This window comes from Diabrotica virgifera, chromosome 1 (genome assembly GCF_917563875.1).
Source record: "Diabrotica virgifera virgifera chromosome 1, PGI_DIABVI_V3a".
In the NCBI taxonomy this organism is placed as follows: domain Eukaryota; kingdom Metazoa; phylum Arthropoda; class Insecta; order Coleoptera; family Chrysomelidae; genus Diabrotica; species Diabrotica virgifera.
This window is the reverse complement of record NC_065443.1, coordinates 120,598,268-120,621,563: the sequence shown is the minus strand read 5'-3', so window position 1 is coordinate 120,621,563 and position 23,296 is coordinate 120,598,268. Positions and strand designations below refer to the sequence as shown.

The 23,296-nt window shown below is 32.9% G+C and overlaps 1 protein-coding gene across 5 annotated transcripts in view; it reads left to right on the top strand.

The window, feature by feature from the left end:
• Positions 1 to 23,296, top strand: part of LOC126880071 (uncharacterized protein DDB_G0274171-like) — a 58,919-nt gene that overhangs the window by 20,997 nt on the left and 14,626 nt on the right. For 3 of the 5 annotated variants that reach the window (XM_050643732.1, XM_050643746.1, XM_050643737.1), the window contains exons 3-6: positions 689 to 820; positions 10,069 to 10,173; positions 16,355 to 16,459; positions 21,992 to 22,096. In XM_050643732.1, coding sequence (XP_050499689.1) covers positions 689 to 820; positions 10,069 to 10,173; positions 16,355 to 16,459; positions 21,992 to 22,096 — 447 coding nt within the window. The remainder of the gene's footprint in view (positions 1 to 688; positions 821 to 10,068; positions 10,174 to 16,354; positions 16,460 to 21,991; positions 22,097 to 23,296) is intronic. The other 2 variants (XM_050643749.1, XM_050643755.1) reach the window with 2 other exon arrangements.

Here is a 23,296-nt window from a genome sequence, read left to right as displayed (position 1 = left end):
GATGGTTATTGGGCACTTTTTGGCATACAATTAAGAATTTTGTATACACCATTGGCGTGCATACGGGTAATATGACCGGGTAATATAACCCGTATGCACGCCAATGGTGAATATAAAATTCTTAGTTGTACCTCAAAAAATGCGCAATAACTACGTCAGTTTGTTAGAAAAAATTCAATATCCCGTATCTCGGAAACGAAGCATTTGCGGACACATGTTTATAAAGTAAACGGTCATTATTTTTTCATGCAGAATTTCCCCTAAAGTTTGTCGCACTTATTTAGAAACACCTTGTATTGATGAAGAACGTTGCTAGTTGTTAATGTATCTAACTTTTTTATTGTCCAACATAATCAAGTACATAAATCAAAAAGCGAAATGTTAAAAAAGCCTAAGGCTACAGTTGAGTTTTAATTTCAATATTTTATATACGCTAGAATATTTTACAGGGTGTTCCAAACTTTGAGGAAAAAAACACACTATCATTGTTACACCCGGTATACAATGACACTTATCTGTTTAGCAACAATATTATCACATCGATATTCTTGAAGAATAAAGCTATAACACATTAAAAAAGTCACTAAAATCGGACAACAGGTTTAGGAAATACGAGACATCAAAAATGTCCCATTTTTAAGGTGGTGCGTTAATTTTGACGATTAGTGTATAAATGTTTTTGTTTCAGGTAACCCATTGTTACCCAAAGATAACCCATGTGAAGGTAAACAATGCACAGTTGCAGTGGCTACAGACTGCCCTCCTGGATCTATATTGAAGATGAAAGATGGTAATTGTTGTCCCACATGCGAACCATTTGGTAAGTTTGTTTGTTCCTCGGTTTTATGAGAATAACACGTTTGATATACTTCCTAAACAACTACCTAAATAATATACTTCCTAAGAACCCCTAATTTTTAATAAATGTTTATACCTATTGTAGAAATGAACCTACAATCTCGATATTGCGTGGAAAGATGGGCCTTGTAGTGCTAAAGATATTGCAAAATCTTTACAGTGATTCATAGATTTTTACAAATTTAAAAAAACCTATAATACTTAGGGACAAAGTTGATACTTTTTTAAAATCCCCCATAAAAATCAAATTTCAACTTCAAACTCGAGATATAAACTAACTCTTCGGTTCTTGTTCACGGATTTTGACGTTTCTTTTTATAACTTACATGTACCCTTTGTGTGTATTTCATATATGCCTTTTGTTCTTCTTATTCAATGAGCATAATCGTCTTAACATTAGCAATTATCTCTCTCTGTCTTGAGTTACACATGTCTCTCTATACAAATGTCTCCCTTTACACAAAATATGCACATATGAATTTATTTATTGTTAAAATAAATAAGTTATATTAAATAAAAGGTTGGAAAGGAACGTGGCTTGGAGGTTATATGTGTGAATAGAATATTGCCAGACAATAAATATGAATATAAAAAATTATCGACAACAAATATAAACCCATATTATACTTACTCATCCCAAAAATATTCACAAAAAGATATTCACAAAAAGCTTTGCCCTTCCATTAAAAGTGAAATTGAAATGACAGATCAGGTACACTATTCACCAAATTTTTTACACAAAAGCAGACAAGTTTTATTCTCAAACCAGGTTAAATTTTTTACCAGTCAGTTCTTCTTGTAAAATACGAATTCATGAAGTATCTCGTGATTTATCCTTAGTATTTTACTGCACTTTGGAACTTTTATTGGGCAATGATAATAATTATTTTGTATATTACCCAAAATATTAATAAAAACTTCAATACATTAGACTTACTCAAACTTACAGTCTTCAAATTTTGACGCTTGTAAAATTTTCAATGTATTTTAAATGTAATCATTCTTTTCGAATCCTGAAAAAACTAATAAGTATTTTTGAAAATTTTAAACTAGTGCGGAAAGTGATACTTTCACGCACGCGACTGCCGTTGACCCGAACGACGCGATAGTGGAGTTCGGGCAAGCAATCGAGTGCGGGGAAGACACTTTCCATATGAGTTAGGAATAATATTTTTTCTAGGGCCGTACGTTTGAAAAAGAAAGCCACAAAAAATAGAGTTATATCAATGTTTATTTAGAAGTGAAAATGCACAAATTAATTATTTAACAAGATTGTCAAAACAAAACTTTCAATATAATGGGTTACCACATCGACGATATTTGTTTCCATGACGACAATTAAAAACCATTGTAATTGTCCACTGATCTGAGTTTTAAATATTATATCAAAATCATTTTATTTCATCGAATTATCAGTAGTAATTGCACAAGAGCTCTAAAATTATCGAATTTTTCCCGAGTGACACTTTGACAGTTTTAATTTCACGACTCGAAGGGGAGTGAAATTATGTCAAAGTGTCACGAGGACAAAAATTCGATAATAATTTTAGAGATTGAGTGCAATTTGCTGCGATTATTTCATGAATAAAACTGTTCAAAACCAAAATTGTATTGCAATTTATTTAGGTAAGTACAAATTAGTACAATTAAACACACAGTTGTTATAAACATTTGACGGTTGAAAGTCATCACTTTTATAATTTTTAAAAGATTAATTGTCATTAATGCCACTGAATGTATTTTTTCGTAACACGAAGGCCATCTGACGTAATACACTTGACGAAGGGATATTATCAAAAATTATCGTATATAATATCACAAGACAGAAAATTGTGCCGGCAATATTTTCGACTGGTATGAAACTTTGTTGCCTGGCAATTTTTGACGAATTAAATTCATAAGCGAAAATTACCAAAAGGCAACGAACTTGAATGAAACCAGGAGAAAATTTTGCCGGTAAACAATTTTCTCTCGAATGATATTCGACAAGACTATTTCACGAGACAATTAATGCACCATATCAACGAAATATAATCTTTATTTATTTATTATTACCAGACACTTTCGTGACGGATCTGTCATAATTTTGTCGCTGAGAAATCACGTCGCTAAGGAGTTTTGTCAGTAGGAAACGATGCGTTGCTATGACGTTTTATCAGTTAAAAACAGTCTAGTGAAATAGTCGGGTATAATATCACAAGAGAGTGAAAATAAATTGAAAACAATGCGACAGTTTTTCGAAAATTTGTTGTCTGGCAATAGACACGAGAGCCCGCAGGGCTCGAGTGGCTATTGCCCAATCCAATGACAACAAATTTGAGTAAAAATGAAGCATTATTTTCTTGTTTTTTATTCTTACTGTCGTGTGATATTCGTAAGATTATTTTTTAATACGTATATTATGGATATTTTCTTAAATGTGACAGTTGTCAAAACTAGGAAACTGGTTGCCATTAAACAGAAACAATCTACTTAAAAAAATTCTATCGGTAATTTTCTACAGTAGATAATTCTCAGTATAATTTTAATCTGATTAGACAGAATTAAACACATGATCAAATATATTACTATACGATTGGAAGTTAAAATCATCAAAAAATAATCAGTTTAATTATTATTTCTCTAGCATTCTATTGGTCAGAATCTCCTATGAATGAAATAATCAGTAGTAATTGCACAAGAGCTCTAAAATTATTGAATTTTTCCCTAGTGACACTTTGACAGTTCTAATCTCAGGAGCCAAAGGCGAGTGAAATTATGTCAAATTGTCACGAGGGCAAAAATTCTATATTAATTTTAGAGATCGAGTGCAATTTGTTGCGATTATTTCGTGAATAAAACTGTTCAAAACCAAAATTTTATTGTAATTTATTTATGTAAGTACAAATTAGTACAATTATACACACAGTTGTTATAAATATTTTACGGTTGAAAGTCATCACTTTTATAATTTTTAAAACATTAATTGTCATTAATGTCACTGAATGTATTTGTTCGTAGCAACGAAGGGCATCTAACGTAATATACTTGACGACGGGAAATTATTATCAAAAATTATCGGGTATAATATCACAAGAGAGTGAGAATAAATTGAAAATAATTCGACAGTTTTTCGAAAATTTGTTGTCTGGCAATAGACACGAGAGCCCGCAGGGCTCGAGTGGCTATTGCCCAATGACAACAAATTTGAGTAAAAATAAGGCATTATTTTCTTATTTATTCTTTCTGTCGTGTGATATTCGTAGGATTATTTTTTAATACGTATATTATGGATATTTTCTTAAATGTGACACGTCGCATTGTGACTCGCCGCACGCAGTGCGGGAAAATTTACTTTCACGCACGCCGTGCGGGAAAGTGCAACTTTCGGAAGCGAAATGCGTGCGTGAAAGTCGCTCTTTTAGCACGGCCGTAGAAAAAGTTTCTTTTGAATGGGATATTTGAAATTAAAAATGACACTAAATGTTCTCTTAGATTTTCACCCTTGTAACTTATTAAAATAAACATTATATAAGTTTTCGGAGACTTTTAAACACCGGAACAGGGGCGGTTTTAGGGGACTTTCTGCCCTCGTTAATAACTTAATCTTTTATTCTGTGTTTAAATTTTTCAAAAATACTTATTAGTTTTCTCAGGATTCGAAAAAATTGAATCTCATTTAAATAGCATTGAAGCCGAAAGTTCGTACCCATCCCCTTAAAGCAACATCATCAATGAAGTCGAATGGTACAAAGCTGCTAGATTATTTTTGTATCTGAGCTAAATTAGTCCTTATGCCCAATTTTTAAAAACAAAAATTTATTGTCTCCCTCATGAGACTTTTTTATTCAGTTATTCATGTCGAGTCGGACAACTTTCTATTTCGGAAAATTTTCGGGAGGGGCAAACATCCGTTGTATCAATGTCGATTGTATGCTTGTCTGGTGTGTTCATTTAATGCATGATTTATTTATTCGGCCATTTTCATGCAACTGCACTGCCACCTATAGTCGATTGAGTTCTCGAATATTGACACACTGTCCCCCTCCTGAAATGTTCCGAAATAGAAATATTATCCGATTCGACATGAATAACTGATTCAAAAATAGTCTCATGTGGAAGGTAATAAATTATTTTTTAAATAGTGGTCCCATGGTCCTACAGCCCTAAAAAAGAGCAACATTTCCAAGTCTATTACGCCAGTCAGTTCTATCCATTGCCAATGGCAGCTATGTACGCCGTTTCTCCCGCTTGGCGGCGCTAGTATAGTTGGGGGTCATTGTTTTGACAATTCGTGAAGTATGTATATGGTGTTTTGTGTTTTTGTTTATGATTTAATAAATAATAAATTATTGCAAAAAAATACGAATCTTGGACTGTTTGTACGTTGAAAAACGAATTGAGAAGAAGGAATGCGAGAGTTACTGGAAAAAAGGAAGCCCTTTAACAGCCTCCACTGTTTATATAGCCATCTATTTCCTAACTACCCTGTCCCAGCTTCTTAGTCTCTTGTTGCCACAAGATCAAATTTATATTTTTTGGCTTCGTTTACTAAGTAGATGCTTCAGTTTTCCTTCCTGGAATGATCCTCTTATATTCCACGTCGCTTTTAACTTTTAACTAGTTCTTCTTTATTGCCATTATCTCGTTTATTATTTTTCGATTCTTGTTTCCGTTTTCTTTGTTGGGTCTCCTAATACTGCATTCAATTCTAGTTTTTTGCAATGTCTTTCTCTATTCTTTCCAGCTGTTCCTTTTCTTTATTCCATTTCCATAATTTATTGTTTATTGTCAGTCTTTGGTATCCTGTTCTTGTGCTATTTCCTTTGATTTTCTCTTCCTTAGCTTATTCTCTTATTCTTATTTTCGCCATTATTTCCCTTTCCATCCTTCGTCAGATCATCATTTATGTATATTCTTTCTCTCAGTTGCTTGAGTTTCATCTTATTTTGCATTACTTTGGTCTTTTCTATCTTGCTATCCATCTCTACGTCCAACGTTTACTTTTACTCGCATTTCCTTTTCTGTGAACTTTCCTACCTCGTTCCCTAGCAAGAGTGGTTGATCGGTGTCAATCTGCAGTCCTTGAATTACAATATTTTTCCTTCTTCCCTCTGTTTCTAATTTTTGTACTCTTTCGTTGGAGATCTTTAATTCATTCCGTAATTGAATAATATCTTGAAGCGCCTTTTCATTAATAAGTTTCAGTTCTTCCATTTTCTTTCGATATTCTTTTTGCTGGAATGCGAGAGTTACTGGAAAAAGGAAGCCCTTTTCCAAGGGTAAGCTATATTAATCATCGTCTTAATATTTTATTTCTATAGCTCAGACCAAAATAAAAATATTTATGGTGATCTGAGTTTTATAGTGAAGCATTCGATTTTTTACAGTCGAATCCAGGGGCAATACGTAATCTGTTTCAACAAAATGTTTATTGCAGATACGTGCATTTATTGTCGGCAGATATTTATCCCTTCTTATTGCTGAGGCATTTTAGTTTCTCAAATTAAATTCACACAGCCAAACAAATATGCAATATTTACTTAGAAATAGATTGATTTGAATAGTTGACTTGACCTCCAACTACACAAGCGCCACCTACGTTGAGCTTTCCAGATTAGCTGCCATTGCCACTCTGCTGCGTCTATTTTTCTACCTAGACCAGGGCGCACCTGTAAAAATATTAGTACATTTGGATGTTGGGAGATGACTCATATTTTTTTGCAGAAATTGCTTGGAAATAACTCATATAATAATATTTGAGTTATCCTCCCACTCAAAAAGGTTCGGAACATTGTTTAAATAATCAAAATATTAAAAAATAAAGGAAAAATTCGATTTTTTTCTTGGTTTTTTATTATAACTTTAAAAGTATTTATTTCCGAGAAAAGTTGCACAGACATAAAGTTGCGTAATTAAATTTCATACAATACAGGCTTAGTCAAATTTTTAAAAATTGTCACTCTTCCTGCAAAATAGCAATAATTGCGATAAAAACATAAAACAACAAGTATTCGCATTTTAAGTTTTCAACCATTTATTCTACACTTAGCACCTTCATATTTTACCCAGAAGAACTTTATGATACAATAAAACAACACTGTAAATTTCATTAAGATCGGTTTAGCAGATTTTGCAAAATAAATTTTGCTATCCAACTTTCGCAAAAAAATTCATTTTTTCAAAATGTTGCAGGATAGAAAACAAAATAGACAGCAAGTTTAATTTTTTTTACATATGGAATAATACTGTACCTTTCATTTGCAATTTTCATATTTAAAATTGGTTAACTACTACAGCGTCAGGAATTTTTTTAAATAAACATTAATTTGTGGTGCTAGGCGCAGCGGATAGGTTTGCTCTGATTGGGCATTCCAATGACCTTTGATAATGATTGATAAATTTTAATTTTTAGTACATATCGATATAAATAAATGAATTTGTTTATTGCAAAATAAGAACACATACTTTGTCCTTTGAAATTACACGTTTTTAGCAAAAACTTTCTTTGTTCATATAAAATATATTAACCCGCCGTTACACGCGTCTTCTATTGTGACGTGGTTGCACGCGTATGAGCATCGCCCTCACCTACATATATTCGACTTATTTCGAGGAAGAATGAATGTCAACATGTACAAATATAAAATGGGTTGTACTCACATATTATAGAAAGTCTCGTAAACCAACTTTTTTTTATTAATTTAACAAAACAAAAGTAAAAATAATTTACATAGATCAAAAGCAAGTTTTCTTAATTTTCAATTTCAGCAAGCCACTGAAGAAATTAACGTTCTTTACGCGAATTCATTTTACTAAAAATGCAAATTACAATTAACAACTGTTCTGAAGATATTTCTTTGTGGCATTTATGTAATTAACTATTAATATTTTGTATTTTGATAACAACGTCCGAGGTGGAATGCGAAACGTCAATAAAATCAATATTTCAAGTTAAATTGTGGCTTATTTCCCAATTAGAATAGGTAAATTTAGAAATGGGTTCTTAACCAGTGGCGCGCCTAGAATTTTCCTCTGGGGGGGGGAGGAGGGGTTTGCTTGGGCATCGAAAGTTTTTTGTATTATTTGTGAAAGACAAGTTACATTTTCCTACTTTCTTTTATATATATTTCTATATGCTCTGGGTGGGATTTTAACCCCCAAACCCCCCGCTCGGTGTGCCACTGTTCCTAACCTAATCCAAACAATAATATTTTAATTAAACCTACCTAAATATTAAATAAAAACCTAAAAGTTTCTTTGAGATAACAGAAACGTGATTTCACCGTGATTGCACGCGCAGTGAGGAATTCCCTCACTTGAAGAGGGATGTCTCTTCTTTCAACTATCCCACAGCACACTGATCGCCTGAAATATTCTATAACTTGTTCATACCCTCTCATAAACCATGCTAGAGGCATTCCTGGGTGCTTAAGGTTATCGTATTACTTTACACAATTTCATTGGTTATAAACAAATATGGTGAGGGATTCCCTCATAGCGCGTGTAATGGCGGGTTAACAGAGAATAAAAGATTGTTATTTTTAAACATATGGAATTGTTTAAACAATATTTCACAAACAATAATCAAATTAGTCTGATTTTTGTGGAATTAAAATATTAAAATACAACAAAATATAGAGTTAGAAAATAATATATTATAAAAGATTTAAAGAAATTTTGGTGGAAATCAACATGTGTGAGTCGAACACCGCTGTCCTGCGAGTAGCACCAAAAATTATTGTTTATTTAAAAAAATTCCTGACGCCGTGGTAGTTAACCGATTTTAATTTTAGAAATTGCAATGAAAAGTACGGTATACTTCTATATGTAAAAAAAATTCAACTTGCTATATGCTTTATTTTCAGTCCTGTAACATTTTGAAAAAATGATTTTTTTTGCGAAACCTGTTTCGTGTTTTATTATCTCATAAAGTTTTTTGGGTAAACTATGAAGGTGGCATAAATGGTTGAAAACCGTAACATGCGAATTAATGTTTTTATGGTTTTTCACAATTATTGATATTTTGCAATAAGGGTGACAACTTTTAAAAATTTTTACTAACCTATATTGTAGGAAATTAAATTTCGCAACTCTTATGTCAGTGCAATTTTTCTCTGAAGTGAATACTTTTAAAGTTATAATCAAAAAACGAAGAAAAAAATCGAAATTTTCCTTCATTTTTTGACATTTTGATTATTTAAACAATTTTCCGGACCTTTTTGAGTGGGAGGATAACTCAATAATTATTGTATGAGTAAATTCCAAGCAATTTCTGCAAAAAATATGAGTCACCTTTCAACGTCCATCTCAAAACAGATCCGCCCTGGACTAACCACCCATCATTTCTACACCATCCTTCCATCTGAGTTTTAGCCTACCCCTATTTCTACTTCCCACAGGTTGTGACATAAGGATTCTTCCAGGAGTGTTTTTCTCCTGTGATCTTGCTAGATGTCCTGTCCATCTTAGTTTTCTTATTTTTATAAGCGATACTACGTCTTTACCACCATATGTATGTTAACATCTGTGATATATCTGGTAGTTGTACCTTCTCTTCCAGATACCATTTTTACAGGTGCCACCGAATATTCCTTCCAGGATCCTTAGGTCAAATATAAGCAGAAAGTTTTCATCTGCCTTGGAGATGGTCCATGTCTCTGATCCATATGTCAACACTGGTTGTATAAGGGTTTTATAATATAATATGGTTATTTTTGTCTTTTGGCTTAATTTTCTGCTTCGCGTAATTATGTCTACTTAGTCCAAAATAACATTTATTTGCTAGGATTATATTCGCTAGGAATAACATTTATTTGCTAGGATTCGCTTGATTTTTCCGTCATGATGTTCTCCTTAGTGATCGGGGAGCCCAAGAATGTGAATTTGTTTACCACTTCAAAGGTAGAATTATCAACCGTGAATTGGTGACCGATGTTTCTGGTTCTATTGTTGGGTCTTGATGCCATAATTTTAGTTATCTCCTTATTTAGCTGCAGGCCCAAATTTTTTGAGGCATTTGAGAATGTGGTATACATTTCTTCTAGCTTGCGTGTTATGCGGGCAACTAGATCCACGTCATTTGCCTATGCCAAAATTTGGGATGATTTATTAAAAATATTTCCTCTGTTGTCTATTCGGACATCTCTGACCGTCTTTTCCAGATCTATGTTGAAGAGGAGACACGCTAGTGCATCTCTCTGACTTACCTTAAATATTTTTTTATTTCAGGAAATCCAGCTTGTGCTGGTGCAAATTGCGCTACTCCACAATGTGGACTTGGTTCTCGTCTACAACTGAAGGAGGGTGATTGCTGTGCCAGTTGTGTAGGATTCGGTAAGAATTTTATTCATTAAATATTGTTATTTTTCAACATCATCATTATCATCAACGCGTACTCGTCCACTGTAGGGCATAGGTCTTTCACAGCTCTTTCCATCTGTCTCTGCTTTGTGCGTCTTGCATCCAGTTACCGATAACATGCTTTAGATCGCCGGTCTATCTGGCTGGTGGGCGTCCTCTGCTCTGTACTGCTTATTCTGTGTGAAGCCCAATTCCACGTGTCCTCTACAATTCCACTCTAGCGACGCGATTTTTTTTTCCGCCTTAACAACATACTAAGTCATATGAAGTGGAAGGGGGTGTACAGGATTATCAGCATCCAAAATAAGAGCAAGACATATTCCTTTAATTTTTAAATGTCTTAGAAAACAAACATCACGTTTGTTGTTAAATAATTAGGTAACACAGATTACTCAACACAAGTGCACTAGTTTTCAATAACGCTTCGTCAGCTATTGGTTATTGTTAATATTTCATGGCCGAGCTGTGTCAGCATTCAAAAGAACAACACTTTACAAGTTGATAAGTTGATTTATCTTGATAAGTTGATTATAACTTGATAAGTTGATTTATACTACTACTATAAGTTGTATTACTTGATAAGTTGATTTATAACCATATTAGTTTTACTTGTCAACAATTAATAAATAATTATCAACATGGCTTTATGCACAAGAAATCCACAACTACAAACTTACTATCTTATGAAACATCTATTATCAGAGATCTGGAAAGAAAATGTCAGGTAGATTGTGTATACACAGACTTTTCAAAAGCCTTTGATAGGATTGACCACTACTTACTGCTACATAAACTTAAGGCATATGGTTTCAGCGATCAGCTTTTAAAGTGGTTTGATAGCTATTTAATAGGTCGCACACAAAAATTCAAACTGGGTTCATTTATGTCAGATGCAATACAAATAAAATCTGGAGTTCCACAAGGTGCTCATTGCTCGCCCCTTCTGTTCAATCTATTTATTAACGACATAGGTGAATGTTTTAATCACTCTAAGTACTTGCTATTTGCTGATGATTTGAAGATTTACAGATCTATCAAAGATCATGAAGATTGTAGTCTCCTTCAAAACGATCTCAATAATTTAGTTGAGTGGTGTAACAAAAACAGACTCTTTTTAGACATTAATAAATGTCATTTCATTAGCTTCCACAAAGTTGCAAAAAAATATCAATCATCATATGTCATCGACAGTAAAGCGCTCTCCAATGTTAAAACAGTAAAGGATTTAGGAGTAATATTCGATGAAAATTTAACGTTTGTGGATCACATTAACTATGTGACAGCAAAGGCTTCAAAAGTACTGGGTTATATACTTCGCAGTTGTGCTGATCTTTCCCTTAATACAATAAAGGCTGTTTACTCATCATTGGTTATATCTATATTAGAATTCTCCTCTATTGTCTGGTCACCATTTTATAATGTTAATGTTGTTTGTCTCGAGAGAGTGCAAAAGTTTTTAAGATTTGCAGCATACAGATTGGGATATAATGTTATTGAACTAAACCACAACTATACCATCATCCGTAGTGATCTCAATTTGCACTCCTTAAAAGACCGTAGAATTATAAATGATCTAGCTTTTATTTATAAACTATTAAATAGTGAAATCAATTGTCCTGATTTATTAAAATTAATAAACTTTAATATTCCAAACCATAATCTGAGAAATAATAACTTGTTCCATGTACCTCATCATTCAACAAACTATGGTCTTAACTCACCAATAGATAGAACTTTAAGTCGCCTGAATGATTTGGACATCGATTTATTCTCTTCTTCCAGTCGAGTATTTAAAAACCGACTAAAATCAATTTTGCCGGTCAGCACTTATGTTTAATATTTAATATTATATTTTCAGTGGATCTGTTAATTTTTGCCATGGATAATGCTTTTGTATTATTAGTCCAGAAAGCCACTGCGCATCCGCTAGGAAAAATATTCTAATTCGGATTTTTTGCACAATCTTACTCAAAAAGGACTCCTTTTAGCAAATTTTCATGTTGCCAGGACCAAAAGGTGGTCAAAAATTTTTTAAACGTTTTTTTTTGTTTTTATCCTAAAATTATTTTTTTTTACCTGGAAAAAAGTTTTTTTAGGTTTTTTGGATCATTCCAAACAGAAAAGGTCTTTAGTGACTTTTCTCTAAAAATGATAGTTTTTGACATATAAGCGATTAAAAATTGAAAAATTGCGAAATCGGCCATATTTAACCCTCAAAAACTATGTGAAAAACTGATAATTTGAATGTTGCCAAGGTAGGTAGATATTCTTTAAACATCGATTGATCAAATCCCGAAGAGTTTTTTGCAGTACAATATTCAAAACTCCTTTGTTTTTTAATTGCTAATCAAGTGTGCGCGACACTATTTTCCACCGACAGTATGGTGCAAATGAAAGGAATAAATTCGTTATTTCGTAAACCGGCGACTTTAAGAAAAAATCCCGAAACAGGTCGATTTTTATTTTTAAGTTATGATATTGTGGCATATATGGTATACTAGTGACGTCATCCATCTGGACGTGATGACCTAATCGATGATTTTTTTAAATGAGAATGGGGATCATGTGCTAGTTCATTTGAAAGGTTCTTCAATTCTCTATTCAGTAATATAAACATTTACATAATTATTTATACAGGGTGTCCAAAAATTTTTTATTAAATTAAATTATTTGACAAAAAAAGAAGTAGAAGGACACCCTGTATAAATAATTATGTAAAGGTTTACATTACTGAATAGAGAATTGAAGAACCTTTCAAATGAGCTACCACACGACCTCTATTCTCATTTAAAAAAATCATCGATTACGTCATCACGCCCAGACGGATGACGTCACTAGTATACCATATATGCCACAATATCATAACTTAAAAATAAAAATCGACCTGTTTCGGGATTTTTCCTTAAAGTCGCCAGTTTACGAAATAACGAATTTATTCCTTTCATTTGCACCATACTGTCTGTGGAAAATAGTGTCGCGCACGCTTGATTAGCAATTAAAAAACAAAGGAGATTTGAATATTGTATTGCAAAAAACTCTTCGGGATTTCATCAATCGATGTTTAAAGAATATCTACCTACCTTGGCAACACTCAAATTTTCAGTTTTTCACATAGTTTTTGAGGGTTAAAAATGGCCGATTTCGCAATTTTTCAATTTTTAATCGCTTATATGTCAAAAACTATCATTTTTAGAGAAAAGTTATTAAAGACCTTTTCTGTTTGGAATGATCCAAAAAACCTAAAAAAACTTTTTTCCATGCAAAAATAATAATTTTAGGAAAAAAACAAAAAAAAACGTTTAAAAAATTTTTGACCACCTTTTGGTCCTGGCAACATGCAAATTTGTTAAAAGGAGTCCTTTTTGAGTAAGATTGTGCAAAAAATCCGAATTAGAATATTTTTCCTAGCGGATGCGCAGTGGCTTTCTGGACTATATGTAATGTGTTCATTTTTTATTGTCTGTAGTTAGTTGATTAATGTCAGTTTATATTATATTTTTATGTATTGTCACTGCATAACCTGGATTGTGTGTATGTTATATTTAGTTTTATTGTAATGTACTTACTATAGTTTTATGCTGTCACACTTTCATTTAATTCATTTAACTTTATTTTTAGTTTTTTACTGTTTTACTGGACTTTACTAATACTACTTTTATAGTCTGTTCGCTAAACTCAGACGCAACTTTCTAGATATTTTAGTCGGTAATTTTCCCAATTTTAGTAAAATTGGCAAAAAATAATTACTAAATAGTTAATAATCACTAAATAGTTAGTAATTTTGCCAATTTTTGCAAAATTGGCAAAAAACAAAAAATTTATCGACTAAAATATCTAGCCAGTTGCGTCTGAGTTTAGCGAACCGACTATACTTCTACTTATTGTTTATATATGTATATTCTTTTTGAAATTGGGGAAACCCGTAAATAAATAAATAAATAAATAAATAAACAAGTTTATTTATACATACAGCCAAAGCATCGTGGATCATTCTATTTCATTCCTTTATCAATTCGTATTCGTGATTCAGATACATTATTAGACAGTTAGACCTCAATCGCACCAACTAGTTACTGTGGTATTTAGAGTTGGTAAATAAATAAGTATTCAGCAAATAGTGTATATTTCATCAACCCCTATCATAGGGGGTAACTACCCCAACTAACATAGGACGTTCCTGAGGGTGGAGTACCACCATATGGCGATCTGAACCAGGGAGAGAACGCAGGAGCTGGTAAATGGGACAAGTATGGAAAGAAAAACGTATAAGGATGAGGTTTCTTGCATCTCGACCACCCTAGAAAACAGTGTGATATACAGAAAAAGAATGGAGACATCAGGCCCGAGGCGAAGCTGAGTATGGTATGGAAAATGGAACATGTTATGGAAAAGGAACATACATCGAGGACTTTTTGGTGATATCGATATAGACGTTTAAAGTGTACAGTATTAAGGAGTTTCTTTATAGGGGTGAATTGAAGGATAAAAAGTGATTTATCTTGATTTCCGGAAAACCACTAGATCAATGGAAAAAAAGTTTAGTGGAAAAGTTGTAGACGATAAAAAGATCTTCAAGTTCCTTCTTCATTCAAAGGCTAGAAATCATCATCGTTATGCGGAGTCTCTTGACTGCCGCTCTAAATAGTCCTGCACTATCGAATTTAAACCATTCCCTCAAATTCTTAAGCCAGGTAATTTCTCGTCTTCCCACATTTAATTGATTGACCTATAAATTTTTCCAGTATTTAACATAGGTGAAAATAAAATATTCCTCTGATATTCATGATTTTCTAGTTGATATTGTAATATTGTCGTTAATTTGTAATTACTTGCTATCAGCGTTTATTAGTTTAATTACCTTTCTATTCACCAGATATAAAAGCAGGCAACGACTTTTTCCCTCGACCCAGTTTCAACTTTTGTATCATCAGTTCTTTTTTGTAACATACAAATTCACAATGAAGTTTCTCTTACTTTGTGCCTTAGTACTTTACTGCTCTGTGGAAAGTTTAGGTAATAATAGTAGTTCTTTTTGTATTTTATAAAATTATTATAACATTTAATATACTTATCAGGATTATTCAAACTTATAACCTTAATTACATATCATTCCAAGTCGCATGCTACAAAGATGTGAGGTAGTTTGTATCTGAATTTAACTTGCATATAACCGTGAAATATCTATCTCGTATTTATTTATTAAGCTCAACAGGCCTTGTAGGGCTAGGGATTGTAGCCTAGGGCTAAAATGTTTACATTTCTGATTACATTTTATTTTAGTCCTTTACATTTTATTTAACTACACTTCAGTTTTCTTATACACACCTCCCTCCATCTTCTGTCCAAAGCACTGTCCTTCTACCTTTTTCTTGACCTGCGTATGCTTGCTTCTCTTTTGTATTGGTCTTCGTTAGAGTACCATTTTTGGCATTCTTCTACTTCCAATTTCTCTCGATGTGCATCAAATATCATATTATTTGTGCTTTGATCGTCGTCGTGATCGTTGGGTCTTTATATAGTTCGTCCAATTCTTTATTGGTTCTTCTTTTCCATTGACCTTCTATTTTTACACCTCCATATATTACTGTTTGCATTTTTCTCCCCCATCGTTCTAACAGGTATCTTTCTGACTTTTCCAACACCCAAGTTTCGCATGCGTAGGTTACTGTAGGTCTGATTAATTTATAACACTCTTATAAATTTTTATTTTCGTTTTTCTTAATACGTACTTGGATTTTATTTGTGTGCGTATTGCTCCATACTTTTAATTTCCTTTAGCTATCCTTGTATTTAGCTATTCTTGCCCTTTTCTTCCTTGTGACCATTTTCATCATCTATTTTCGCTCCCAGGTAATTTATTTCTTTGGCTCTTTTGAACGAGTATGTTTTTTCTCCATCTACTTGTACTATGATGTTATTTTCTATTTTTTATTCTCCCATTATCATATACTGTGTCTTTTCTTCATTTATTTTAAGTCACAATTTTTTGGCTTCTGTTATTATGTTTTTCGTTAACTTTTGTAGTTCTTTGTTGCTCGTTGCAAATGCTATGCATTGATGGCTGCTTTTAAATATAGTTTCTGGTATGTTTATTCTGAAAGTATCGTACAAAAGATCTACCTACTCCTTATTTTAATTTTGTTTTATATTTTAGGAAATCCAAAATGTGATGGAGTAAAGTGCGAACCTGTAAAATGTGGATTTGGAGCAAACCTTAAATTGAAGGAAGGTGATTGTTGCCCCAGTTGCGAAGGATTCGGTAAGAATAATATTCATTAAATATTGTTCCTTTGCTGTATCGTGTGGAAGCTGCGCTGCTTTTGTCTCAGCTCTCATTATGTTTCTTTCCATATACATATTGCAATTCCGACATAAACATATAGACCGTCACATTTCAATAGAACGAGTCACGATTTTAACCCTTAGCCCCTAAGCGCGGTTTCACACACTAACAATTTTGAACGTGCGGTGGTTGAAATGCACGATGACATTCCGATAGGGGCTCCAGAACCTTTCTCCCTTCACCGCTCTTTACCGAATATTTCAAGTTATCGCACGTTCAACATTCTTAGTGTGTGAAACCACGCTAGTAGTACATTCTTTCACGGTTTTTGCTCTAAATTTGAAAGAACCGCTTGGATTGACATGAAATTTGGCATACGCATAGCTTACATGTCAAAGAAAAAAAGTGGTATTGTGGCGATGTGTGCTTTTGCCCTGGGGTTGACTTTCACCCCCTCTTGGGGGTGAAAAAATATATGTCCAAAATAAGTCCGGAAATGGATAAACTGACTAATTTTAAGTAACTTTTGTTCTATAGAGCTTTTTCACCAAGTCAATACTTTTCGAGTTATTTGCGAGTGAATATGTTCATTTTTCAACAAAACAACTACATTTTTAGACAGTTTTTCGCAAATAACTCAAAAAGTAAGTATTTTGTCGAAAAAAACTTTCTTAGAAAAAATATAGCCTGTAAGAAAGTAAAAAAAAAGGTGTAAGCGTTAGGTCTCTGGATCTCGTGGAACCAGAGTTATAGCCAATGAAACATAGATTAATAATTACCAAATTTCAAATAGAATAATTCGAAGTGAAATATCTAAAAAACTAAGCACTTTTTGGGGAAAATCCATTATAACTTTTTTAAAGTGTTTATAAAGAGCTTTATTTCTGTTTTTATAAATAGTTTCTAGCAATTAATTTGAGCAAGTTACGTTCAAAACAAAGCTGGTCCCTTTTGTTTTGGCAAAAAAAAAATCGGGAATACCACCCCCTAATTAGCAACTTAAATGAAATTAATCGTTACCGCACCACAAATTATTTTACTTATGTTGTGTTTATATGATCTGTAAGTTTCATCGATTCAAAGTGCTTATTTTTGAAAAAATTTGGTTTCAAAATAAAAATTTTAAAAATTTGAATTTTGAAAAATATGCTTTTTTTCAAAATAACTTAAAAATTGTTAGAGATACCAAAAATCTCGAAAAACAAAAAAATTCAGCATTGCTTTTCTAAATATCACGTATTTTTTTGTTTTTCTGTTAGACAAAAATTGATTAAGATTTGTTGTTTCTAAATTTGCATACATTCGTGATCAGTAGGGAGCGGATTTATATGCGATCAATTTTGATGAAATATGCGCATATATATGCGCTAAAAAATTACGAAATATGCGCAACATATGCACAAAAATTCAAAAAATGCGCATTTCGAGAAACCACAAATTTTCTGTTCTATTCTATTCTAGGGGGTTCTTTTATAGGGGGGGTGGCAATCTTATTTATTATCTTTCAAATAAAATCATTTTTTTATATATGCAATTTATTCACAGTTTTTACAAAAACTGCTACCAATAGTTACCTATTTAAAATAAAACAACAATATCACTATAAATTATCTTCGATTATAATTCACTGCAATGTGTTTTTCCAAATTCTTTACGAGGAAACATATTCTTTGAGCAGATAAAATATTGTTATAACTTGAAAAACTCCTTTCAACATCAATAGAAGTAATTGGGGCGTATTTAAAATAACTTGTTAATTTCCGTTAGAAAATCGTAAAACTATGGTTAAAGGTGTAAATTCTCTTAACAATAGAGGATTTAAAAGAATTACCAGAATTATAGGTACCTACCTAATATAATAAAAGTAAATAAAATTCGGATCACTACAACCTACAATAGTAAGTACTTTGTGTAAAGATCGGGTATTTTCTAAGAAAAAATGAAAGGCAGTGAATGAGCCGTCTCTCTTCAGGTAGTTCTCGAATTAATTATGAAGGGCTTAGGGCCAATTTCTCATATCGAGTTCAACTCCAGTTTAACCTGAACTTCTAGTAAACGTCAGTTTAAAGTCAAAATCGTCTTTCTCAATTCCCGTTCAACCGATGGCAGTTTAAACTTGAACGATGCTTGAACGGTGGAATTCGGCCGTTCAAAGATTTCAAAACTCACTTCAGATGATTTCATGGACTACGCATGCGTTGTATTAACACGAAACGCTGTCATAATATAAACATATCCTATTTTATTATATTAAGCCTAACGATAAACGATAACATTATTTGTGTTTTTATAATATTTATTTATAATTACTAAAATGACTATTTGACTATAAATACTTAAGTTTAACTTTATTCAAAAACAGCATAAAAAAGGTAGTTCAAAATGGCGACAGTTTTTTACCTTTTGCCATCTATTGGCATTTCTCGAAAGCTGTAGAACGAGCACTGACATGAACGCGCAATGAGAAATGCATTCCAAACAGAACCGGAGATCACCCGTGAACCCGGTTCAACTGAACCATAGATTAACGCAGGTATGAGAAATCGACCCTTAATGTGAAACAATGACAAGCCTCAAAAATGTAAAAGTGAGATATTTGACTTTGAATGTTAAAAATAATATTAAAAAATCCAGTAACAACTTTTATTGTTTTAGTTTAGATATTTCGATGCATCATGCCCTATGAGATCATAGTTGACAACAATATTAATAAAATTGCTTGAAACTCGAGAAAAAACAGCATTTATTTAAAAAAAAATGTGACATGTCACATTATTCCATTAATAATAAATACACAAATTTTAGATATATGTAGATTCAGAATTTTCTATTATTGACTGAGTTCGTGGTGGTTTCAACCCTATACGTGTTAAATAGTGTTTATTTCTTTGTCTCCATCAACTTGTTGGAATTTTTGACGGGTGTGTTTGGTTTTGTCATTTTTATTGACGGACCTTGTTCATTATGCTACAACCAAATACAATAATATAACAAGCCACGTCATAAGCCACTACATTAATCTTGAATGGTAATAATGTGACAAGCCACATTTAGGAAAAAATTACATATCGCTGTATTTTCATTACTTGAGTCACTTCTAGATTGTACATAGTCAGGGTTACGGTCACTGTCATCGATTGTCAAGTCAACTTTACTATTTTTCTTGTTAGAATCATCAGAACTCAATAATTATCCGAATTGCTTCCGCCCATGTTCGCCATTTTGATGTGGCTTGTCATTATGTCGAGTAGATACTAGAGACAAACTAGACCTATGCAATAGTGTGACCATAGATTTATCGGGCCATCTATTAACGAAGGGCTGAGATAATTATTTGTTAGTGGCTTGTTATACTATTACTTTAACCAAGAATAACACTAACTTGTTTTGAAATCATGTGTGGCTTGTCATTGTTTCACATTAAGCCCTTCATATATACATACGACAGCCTGTGCGCGGAAATATTTTGTGTTGAATTAAAAAATTTAAAATTTTTTTTGGACTTAAATATTTTTAAATAGGCACAAAATATGCATGTTTCTTTAAAAATATGCAAAATTTAGTAAAGTTCTCAAATATGCGAAATATGCATGCAATATGCATTTAGCATAAAATCCGCCCCCTAGTGATCAGTAACTCGTTCTTCCTCTTTTAACTACAACCCTTTAAAAAAATAAGGACTTTGAACAGATGAAACTTACAGATCATATAAACAATACATACACGAGTCAAGAAACTTGTGAAGTTTTAACGATTAAGTTCATTTGAGATACTAATTAGGGGATGGTTTTCCCGATTTTTTTACCAAAAAGAAGGGAATAACTTTATTTGAGCGTAACTTGTTTACTTTTGATGCTAGAAATTTTTTTTATAAAACAAAAATGAAGCTTTTTTTAAACATTTTAAATAAGTTTTAATAAGTTTTCCCCGAAATGTGCTTCATTTTTGGTTATTTCACGTTAAATTATTTCATTTGGAATTTGACGAATATGAACCTATTTTTAATTAGCTATAACTCTGCTTCTACTAGATAGGTATAGAGACGTGATTTATACACCATTTTTTGTTAAATTTTTTACAGGCTATATTTTTGTTAAGAATGTTTTTTCGACAAAATACTTACTAATTGAGTTAATTGCGAAAAACCGTCTAAAAGCGTGGTTATTTTGTTGAAAAAATGAACATATTCACTGGAATATAACTCAAAAAGTATTGACTTTGTGAAAAACTCTATAGGACAAAAGTTACTTAAAGTTAGTCAGTTTATCCATTTCCGGACTTACTATGGACGAATATGTTTTCACCCACAGCAGGGGGTGAAAATCACCCCCGGGGTAAAAGCACATATTGGCACAATATCACTTTTTTTCTTTGACTTGTTAGCTACGTGTATGCCAAACTTCATGTCAATCCAAGCGGCTCTTTAAAATTTAGAGGTTTTGCAATATTTTACCATTAAAAAACGTACTATAGGTACATTTGAGAGTATCAAAACGTGACATTGAGGAGAGTAAAATATATAAAAACTGTGGTTTGCTAGAGACATCAGCGTGAAAATTCAATTTTCTTTTGTAAACAAAATCGCATGTGCGGTAGCTTTGATCGTCGTCGTGATCGTTGGCTCTTTGTATAGTTCTTCCAATCCTTTATTGTTTCTTCGTTTCCATTGACCTTCTATTTTTACACCTTCATATATTACTCTTTGCATTTTTCTCTCTCATCTTTCTAATAGGTATCTTTCTGACTTTTTCAACACCCAAGTTTCGCATGCGTAGGTTACTGTAGGTCTGATAATAGTCTTATAAATTCTTATTTTTGTTTTTCTTAATACGTATTTGGATTTTATTAATGTGCGTAATGCTCCATACTTTTAATTTCCTTTAGCCATCCTTGAATTTAGGAATTCTTGCCTTTTTCTTATAATAATAAAAAAATATGACATACTTCACCTTGTCATGCAAGGTAAATTAATGGGAAAAAGAAGTGTGGGCCGCCGTACAACTTCTTGGCTTAAAAACCTACGCCAATGGTTTGGGAAAACTAGCACTGAACTATTTCGTGCGGCTATAAATAGGACAATGATTGTTAATATGCTGGGCAACATGAGAGCCAACGATCGACAAGCAGTCTCGGCACCTTAAGAAGAAGAAGCCTTTTTCTTCCTTATGACCAGTTTCATCATCAATTTTCGCTTGCAGGTAATTAATTTCTTTGGCTCTTTTGAACGAGTATGTTTTTTCTCCATCTATTTGTACTATGATGTTATTTTCTTTTCTTTTTGATTCTCTCCCATTATCATGTACTTTGTCTTTTTTTCATTTATTTTAAATCCCAATTTTTTGCCTTCTGATATTATGTTTTTCATTAACTTTTGTAATTCTTTCTTGATCGTTATAAATGCTATGCATTGGTGGCCGTTTTTAAATATAGTTTCTGGTATGTTTATTATGAAAGTATCGTGTGAAAGGTCTACTTACTCCCTATTTTAATTTTTTTTTTATATTTTAGGAAATCCAAAATGTGATGGAGTAAAGTGCGAACCTGTACAATGTGGACTTGGAGCTAATCTTAAACTGAAGGACGGTGATTGTTGCCCCAGTTGTGAAGGATTCGGTAAGAATTTTATTCATTAAATATTGTTCCTTTGCTGTATAGTGTGGAAGCTGCGCTGCTTTTGTTTCAACTCTCATTACTTTTCTTACCATATATTGCAATTCCGACATAAACGTACAGACCGTTACATTTCAATAGAACGAGTCACGATTTTAACCCTTAGCCCCTAAGCGCGGTTTCACGCAATTTTGAACGTGCGATGGTTGAAATGCACGATGACATTCCTATAGGGGCTCGAGAACCTTTCTCCCTTCATCGCCCTTCACCGAACGTTTCAAGCCATTGCACGTTCAAATTTCTTACACTCTTATTAATAAACACGGACTAACGCCCGACTAACTTTAGTCCCCGGACTAAGTCAATCATCATTCTCTTTGCCTTATCCCTATGCGGGGTCGGCTTCTCTAATTGCATTTCTCCACACAATTCTATCTTGGATCATATCAATGGCAATCCCCTTTACCAACATGTCCTGCCTTATCGTCTCCCCCCAGGTCTTCTTTGGTCTTCCTCTCCTACTCCTTCCTGGAATCTGCACTTCAGCTATTCTTCGTATTGGGTGATTAACGTCTCGACGTTGAACATGACCAAACCATCTTAACCTATGCTCTCTCATTTTGGCATCAATTGGTGCCACACCTAGACTTCCCCTAATATACTCATTTCTAATTTTATCCTTCTTTGTCACTCCACTCATCCATCTAAGCATTCTCATTTCCACCACATGCATTCGTTGTTCAGCTTCATTGGAATTTTTCTGTCACACAATACACCACTAGCTTTTTTCCACTTCATCCATCCAGCCCTAATTCTACTGCATACATCTCCATCTATTTCTCCATTACTCTGTAATACCGATCCCAGGTACTTAAAACTATTGCTTTTTACAATCAGTTCGCCATCCAAAGATACCATTTTATTAGTAGCAACTCCATCTTTAAATGAACATTACAAATACTCTGTTTTTGTCCTACTAAGTTTTAAACATTTTTCCTCCAGAGCTTGCCTCCACTGTTCCAGTTTTTGTTCTAAGTCTCTTTCACTATTTCCTACTAACACGACATCATCAGCATACATTAAGCACCATGGAATGTTACCCTGTACTTTCGCTGTTATCTGGTCCAAATCTAATGAGAATAAATACGGACTAAGCACAGAGCCTTGGTGCAATCCTACTTTCACATGAAATTTATTAGTCTC